This window comes from Haliotis rufescens, unplaced genomic scaffold, assembly GCF_023055435.1.
Source record: "Haliotis rufescens isolate VD_foot unplaced genomic scaffold, xgHalRufe1.0.p SCAF_1, whole genome shotgun sequence".
In the NCBI taxonomy this organism is placed as follows: Eukaryota; Metazoa; Mollusca; class Gastropoda; order Lepetellida; family Haliotidae; genus Haliotis; species Haliotis rufescens.
Window position 1 is genome coordinate 11,920,424 of NW_025963779.1, and position 7,955 is coordinate 11,928,378.

Below are 7,955 nucleotides of genomic sequence, written 5' to 3' on the forward strand. Positions count from 1 at the left end.
TAGCTGATATCTTGTAGGTGGAGTTACAATTTTATCAATTTGATATATATCTCTAAGTGTCGATCAATTTATCACCCTGATAATCAATCTTATTAAAATCAGATTTCTTTACCCCAAAAGAAAAAACAAAACAATCTCTTGTGCCTGACAACAATACTTTCCGTGATAATAGCAGATTCTTTTTGTTTCTTGTTGAACACCACACTCAATAATCAAGTTATTTAACGGCGGTTTGTATATAATCGAGGCTGGACCAGACAATCCGGTGATTGACATCATGAGCGTCGATCTTCACAACTTCACAACGATAATATACTATCATTCAAGTCGGCGACTACCTGATCCACATGACATAGCTTGCTCGGGGGACAATTATTCTTACCCGAAATCTAAATACAAATGATTTTAAGATTGTGAAATTAGAAAGACTCTGCTAAAATATGTATTATGATCAGATATTATAACGTTATGCCCTTTGAGGGGAAATGCAGCTCAAAGTCCTTGTTGTTAATCTACCTACATCTTCCCGAGGCAAGAGAGTTAACTGACAATAAAAGTCCAGTTTCCACCCTTGTCGAACTAGGCTGGTATTATGGAATTACATTTTGGCTGGACTAACGAGTCTATGCATAGTCCAATCAAAATCGCGCACCGAAATTGAAATCCGGTTCGTAAACTGTCGTGCAGATTTCGGTCGATTGCAGGATTTGCAAAGCATGTGCACCACCAACTCGTTGTCAGCAGATATTTTCAAAATCTTCTCATGTTTTTAATCAAGGTGCTCACATGATTTGATGCATTTCGCGATGTAAGACCCGTTTTATCACAATATAGACATTGATAATCGATCAGATCGTCCTGACCGGGCGCAACCATTTTGTGTGAAGCAAACGCAAGTGATACGAGAGGTGGAATCTGATTGGTCCTTAGGAGAGGCTTAGAAGGGACATAATTGGTAATAGCCACTGGTGGCGCTACGATCGAGCCTAGTATTTCCAGCCTAGTTCGGCAAGGGTGGAAACTGGACTTTTAAAGTCAGTTAACTCTCTTGCCTCGGGAAGATGATCTACCTACTGAAGGGACATCAATACTCTACGGGTACTTTTGTTCGCCGTGTAGAGTTGCGTCCTTTAGGCATGCCGGGCATCGGATCCCGGTTCGTGCTGCGTATGTTTCTAGGTTTGTCAGCACCATGCTCGTGGTCGTGGGTTTCACCAAAGTGGTAGTCGTCTGCGATGCTGGGGATCCGGGGTAGAATAGGTCTTCAGAAACCCATGCTTGCCATAAAAGGCGACAGCATGTAAGAGGCTACTAACGGGTGGTCGGGCACGCTGACTTGGTTGTCATCGTATCCCAATTGCGTGGATCGATGCTCATGATGTCAATAAACTGGAATGTATGGTCCAGACTCGATTATTTACAGACCGCCGTCATATGTCTGGAATATTGCTGAGTGCGGCGTTAAACAACAAACGAACGAACGAACGTCTACGATGCCAGGGATCCCCTACAGCATCAAGCTGATATAATTGGAATTCTGTCCAAAGAGGCGTTGAACCATCCCACTCATTCACCTAATCTTACTACATGTATTGAGAGAAAAAACATATTTATTCAAATCGAAACCTTGCTATCATACGGTGTGTGATTGCATGTGTACTATTTTCTAGATTTTGTTGTTATACCACTGGGTGAGTTCTTCAACACGATTAGCCAAATAGTCTATCTATCTTAGACGGTATTATGTTTGAAGGCAGAGGTACATTGTTAAGCTTCCGGGTACATTCTCTCGACCAACTGTTTCATGGAACTACATCCATTTGCTAAGTGGAGTCATGCTATTGCAACATTCACAACACACTTCTTTTCTTCACCTTTATTCCTACACCCCGGCCCTACTCCTATACAGGAGAATATCGCGCTTTTGTAGAAGCCTTGACTTGGCGAGAGTTAACTGACTGTGTGTGAGAGTCAACTGATCCCGTGTGAGAGTCAGCTGATCCTGTGTGAGAGTGAACTGATCCTGTGTGAGAGTGAACTGATCCTGTTTGAGAGTCAGCTGATCCCGTGTGAGAGTGAACTGATCCTGTGAGAGAGTCAGCTGATCCCGTGAAAGAGTCAACTGATCCCATGAGAGAGTTAACTGATCCTGTGTGAATCAACTGATCCTGTGTGAGAGTCAACTGATCCCGTGAGAGAGTGAACTGATCCTGTGTGAGAGTCAGCTGATCCCGTGAGAGAGTCAACTGATCCTGTGTGAGAGTCAGTTGATCCCTTGAGAGAGTGAACTGATCCCGTGTGAGAGTCAGCTGATCCCGTGAAAGAGTGAACTGATCCTGTGTGAGAGTCAGCTGATCCCGTGTGAGAGTCAACTGATCCAGTGTGAGAGTCAACTGATCCTGTGTGAATCAACTGATCCCGTGTGAGAGTCAACTGTTCCTGTGAGAGTCAACTGATCCTGGTTGAGAGTCAACTGATCCCGTGTGAGAGTCAACCGAGCCCGTTTTAGCGTCAGCTGATCCTGTGTGAGAGTCAACTGATTCCGTGTGAGAGTCAACTGATCCTGTGTGAGAGTCAGCTGATCCCGTGACAGAGTCAACTGATCCCGTGAGAGAGTGAACTGATCCTGTGTGAGAGTCAGCTGATCCCGTGAGAGTCAACTGATCCTGTGAGAGAGTGAACTGATCCTATGTGAGAGTCAGCTGATCCCGTGAGAGAGTGAACTGATCCTGTGTGAGAGTCAGCTGATCATGTGAGAGTGTGAACTGATCCTGTGTGAGAGTCAGCTGATCCCGTGACAGAGTCAACTGATCCCGTGTGAGCGTCAGCTTATCCTGTGTGAGTCAACTGATCCTGTGTGAGAGTCAACTGATCCCGTGTGAGAGTCAACTGATCCCGTGAGAGTCAGCTGATCCTGTGAGAGAGTCAACTGATCCTGTGTGAGAGTCAACTGATCCTGTGTGAGAGTCAGTTGATCCCGTGAGAGAGTGAACTGATCCTGTGTGAGAGTCAGCTGATCCCGTGACAGAGTCAACTGATCCCGTGTGAGCGTCAGCTTATACTGTGTGAGTCAACTGATCCTGTGTGAGAGTCAACTGATCCCGTGTGAGAGTCAATTGATCCCGTGAGAGTCAGCTGATCCTGTGAGAGAGTCAACTGATCCTGTGTGAGAGTCAACTGATCCTGTGTGAGCGTCAACTGATCCTGTGAGAGAGCCAACTGATCCTGTGAGAGAGCCAACTTATCCTGTGAGAGAGCCAACTGTTCCTGTGAGAGTCAACTGATCCCGTGAGAGTCAGCTGATCCTGTGAGAGAGTCAACTGATCCTGTGTGAGAGTCAACTGATCCTTTGTGAGAGTCAGTTGATCCCGTGAGAGAGTGAACTGATCCTGTGTGAGAGTCAGCTGATCCCGTGACAGAGTCAACTGATCCCGTGTGAGCGTCAGCTTATACTGTGTGAGTCAACTGATCCTGTGTGAGAGTCAACTGATCCCGTGTGAGAGTCAACTGATCCCGTGAGAGTCAGCTGATCCTGTGAGAGAGTCAACTGATCCTGTGTGAGAGTCAACTGATCCTGTGTGAGCGTCAACTGATCCTGTGAGAGAGCCAACTGATCCTGTGAGAGAACCAACTTATCCTGTGAGAGAGCCAACTGTTCCTGTGAGAGTCAACTGATCCCGTGAGAGTCAGCTGATCCTGTGAGAGAGTCAGCTGATCCTGTGTGAGAGTCAACTCATCCCGTGTGAGAGTCAACTGATCCTGTGAGAGAGCCAACTGATCCTTTGTGAGAGTCAACTGATCCCGTGTGAGAGTCAACTGATCCCGTGAGAGTCAACTTAACCTGTGTGAGAGTCAACTGATCCTGTGTGAGAGTCAACTGATCCCGTGTGAGAGTCAACTGATCCTTTGTGAGAGTCAACTCATCCCGTGTGAGAGTCAACTGATCCTGTGAGAGAGCCAACTGATCCTTTGTGAGAGTCAACTGATCCCGTGTGAGAGTCAACTGATCCCGTGAGAGTCAGCTGATCCTGTGAGAGAGTCAACTGATCCTGTGTGAGAGTCAACTGATCCTGTGTGAGCGTCAACTGATCCTGTGAGAGAGCCAACTGATCCTGTGAGAGAGCCAACTTATCCTGTGAGAGAGCCAACTGTTCCTGTGAGAGTCAACTGATCCCGTGAGAGTCAGCTGATCCTGTGAGAGAGTCAACTGATCCTGTGTGATAGTCAACTGATCCTTTGTGAGAGTCAGTTGATCCCGTGAGAGAGTGAACTGATCCTGTGTGAGAGTCAGCTGATCCCGTGACAGAGTCAACTGATCCCGTGTGAGCGTCAGCTTATACTGTGTGAGTCAACTGATCCTGTGTGAGAGTCAACTGATCCCGTGTGAGAGTCAACTGATCCCGTGAGAGTCAGCTGATCCTGTGAGAGAGTCAACTGATCCTGTGTGAGAGTCAACTGATCCTGTGTGAGCGTCAACTGATCCTGTGAGAGAGCCAACTGATCCTGTGAGAGAGCCAACTTATCCTGTGAGAGAGCCAACTGTTCCTGTGAGAGTCAACTGATCCTGTGAGAGTCAGCTGATCCTGTGAGAGAGTCAGCTGATCCTGTGTGAGAGTCAACTCATCCCGTGTGAGAGTCAACTGATCCTGTGAGAGAGCCAACTGATCCTTTGTGAGAGTCAACTGATCCCGTGTGAGAGTCAACTGATCCCGTGAGAGTCAACTTAACCTGTGTGAGAGTCAACTGATCCTGTGTGAGAGTCAACTGATCCCGTGTGAGAGTCAACTGATCCTTTGTGAGAGTCAACTCATCCCGTGTGAGAGTCAACTGATCCTGTGAGAGAGCCAACTGATCCTTTGTGAGAGTCAACTGATCCCGTGAGAGTCAACTGATCCTGTGTGAGAGTCAACTGATCCTGTGTGAGAGTCAACTGATCCCGTGTGAGAGTCAACTGATCCTTTGTGAGAGTCAACTGATCCTGTGTGAGAATATGATGTTAACATTTTATAACAGGCATGGGGGTAACGCTTCAGAATCATACGAAGGAGGCTACACCAATATTTTAACACCTACTGAAACAGATTATACACAGATTAAAAGGCCAACTTCGCCCCCCAAAAGACCCTTGTTTGTGCTTGTTTTCCCAGTTTCAAAACATCTTTCTAAAAATGAACTTTGTGCATTTGCTATAGATTTTGTGTATATATGACCCAATATTTCAAATAAAGCAACATTTGTCTTCAAAGATATATCTGGATAAATTTTCATAAGTTGAAATAACAGAAAACATAACTTTCTGGCATGTAATGAAATAGTGTCGCCAGCTTTAACACAAGCAGATTAACCAAGAAGAAAATGTAATCCCCAGGTATTTATAATGTGAAGTTGCTCACATTTCTACAGATTTATAAAACCATTTTTCCACCTTTTTTAGAAACCCACTATTTCTGAAAACAGTAATATTTGATTTGTCCATATTTACCTCCATTGCCCATTTATTTCTATATAATTCAAATATCGTAGGACATCATCATTTGCAAAGAGCAGCCGCTGAATTGTTTTAATAACTGCCACTTACAAAAATGTCCCTGCATTCACTTGCCTCAATTTCAGACACTAATTGATTGATAAAGAGGATAAACAATACTGGGCTCAACATACAGCCCTGTCTTACACAACAAGAGGTGTTAAAAACGTCCGATCTACAATAACTTATGTAGCACAACAAACAAAACGTTCTATGGTTTCATCAGCTTTAATAATAAGGACTCTCTATACGCTGGTACTACTAACAGTTAGCAAGGGCGTGGCGGAGACTGTGAGAGATGCTATGGGCAGTTTCAGGCGTACCCAGTGTGACTGGAGCTCGTCCCAGTGTGCTGGCCTTCTGAGCGGTGACTTGACTGTTAGCTGTTGGCCGTTGGCTTGTGTTCTTATGCCGTTTCTTCTGGACTGCTCTGTCGGTCTGGTCCTGTTCAGTGTTCAGCGCCCTTCTCTGCCTCTCTCTCTCTGCCGACTTCACTGACGGTGCTGATTATATAGGGGTTTCTTAACTGATTAGTTGTGACCCTCAAATCTTTAGGGGGGTCAAAACAAGTTCGTGGTACAATAAACTGGAAACTCTTGGTCAGCAACTGTCCGATCTATGACCACCACCTGGGCATTTAATGACACTCAAATCTTTAGGGGGGTCAAAACAAGTTCGTGGTACAATAAACTGGAAACTCTTGATCAGCAACTGTCCGATCTATGACCATCACCTGGTCATTAAATACAAGAACGCATGGAGGGTGTCTCCTTTCCTACCATGGGTCAGTAACTGTTTCTTCTGGTGATCACAATGGGTCAGTAACTGTTTCTTCTGGTGATCACAATGGGTCAGTAACTGTTTCTTCTGGTGATCACAATGGGTCAGTAACTGTTTCTTCTGGTGATCACAATGGGTCAGTTACTGTTTCTTCTGGTGATCACAATGGGTCAGTAACTGTTTCTTCTGGTGATCACAATGGGTCAGTAACTGTTTCTTCTGGTGATCACAATGGGTCAGTAACTGTTTCTTCTGATGATCACAATGGGACAGTAACTGTTTCTTCTGGTGATCACAATGGGTCAGTTACTGTTTCTTCTGGTGATCACAATGGGTCAGTAACTGTTTCTTCTGGTGATCACAATGGGTCAGTAACTGTTTCTTCTGGTGATCACAATGGGTCAGTTACTGTTTCTTCTGGTGATCACAATAAGCCCACCTGTCTACACAGCCTCTGGCCACACTGGATAGTGTTACACTTATGTTCACACATGCAAAGCATTTTAATACATATTTTCAGTAACTTTATGCATTGTACCCTGAACGCCTTTTTGAATAAGTACATACAACAGTTTCTCTCCATCAACAAAATCAAACGGCTTCCTAAAATCTATAAAGGCGGCATAGAAGAGATGTTTTGGTTTTCTTGAATACTGTTAACACAATGCCTGCAGAACAAAAATATTATCAGTTGTTGAATGATCCTCTCTAAATCCAGCTTGGGATTTCGTTGATATCAGCCTATGATCTAAGTCTATGTTCAACAACAGAAGTAAATAATTTTCCATTACATTTAGGAGAGATATTCCTCTATAATTGTTAGGATTTGTTGAGCAACAATAATTATAAGACCAATATTCCAAGCTAAAGGGAAAGTCCCTGTCTTTAACATACCGTTGAAAGGGAGATTTAAGTATGGGACAATATTCACATTATATGTTAAGAACCGGGTTGGTATTCCATCCGATCCAGGTGCCTTACCCATTTTAAAAGTTTTCAGTACTTTTCTTATTTCCTCATCTGTTATCACATCGTATCATTACATGTCTCGCAATGTAGAGGGATCATGATGTGTGGTGAAATCTGAGACAGATTTATCAAACTCATTATTTGAAACTTGTTTAGGATTTAAAAGTTCATGAAAGTAGGTAACCCATGCAGACGGCGGCATCCTAACGTTTCGGGTGCGACACTGTGATAAACGTTTGATACAACCCCAGAAGGTTTTGCACGTTTTAATTAGTAGTGCAAAAGTTATGGACTCAATCGTTTTTTGCTTAAAAAACTCTTGCTTTTCATAACATAAATTTCGAAAATTTCATTCAGATTCAGGGAATATGAAATCAAATGTAGGGAACTTTTTTGTTTTCGAAGATGTAGACGTTTTATTTCAACATTTTTTTATACATTACATTCATTATCAAACCATTGAGGTTGATTATGATTTCAGGTGAGAGTCAACTTAATTAATTAATAACTCGATCTGTGATGAGTCAGAGTCCTCTGTGGCGATTTTTTATTTTTTTATTTTTTTTTATTCAGTCATATACACAGGATACATAAGCACTAGGAAAGCAATACAGCTTTATGAATACAGGTACTTCTCAAAAGGATATGGTACAGAGGAGGCCTAAGGCATAATCCACAT

General features: G+C 43.6%; 1 protein-coding gene across 1 annotated transcript; it reads right to left on the reverse strand.

Moving 5' to 3' along the window:
• Positions 1-2,389: 2,389 nt before the first annotated feature.
• On the reverse strand, positions 2,390-7,292 carry LOC125381360. Its single transcript, XM_048398083.1, has 9 exons — positions 7,289-7,292; positions 5,794-6,030; positions 5,579-5,616; positions 4,850-4,978; positions 4,354-4,545; positions 3,963-4,154; positions 3,467-3,658; positions 3,076-3,267; positions 2,390-2,626 (listed from the first exon to the last, which is right to left on the reverse strand). Exons 1-9 carry the CDS (start codon positions 7,290-7,292, stop codon positions 2,390-2,392), a joined length of 1,413 nt encoding a protein of 470 aa, XP_048254040.1.
• Between the last annotated feature and the right edge of the window lie 663 nt (positions 7,293-7,955).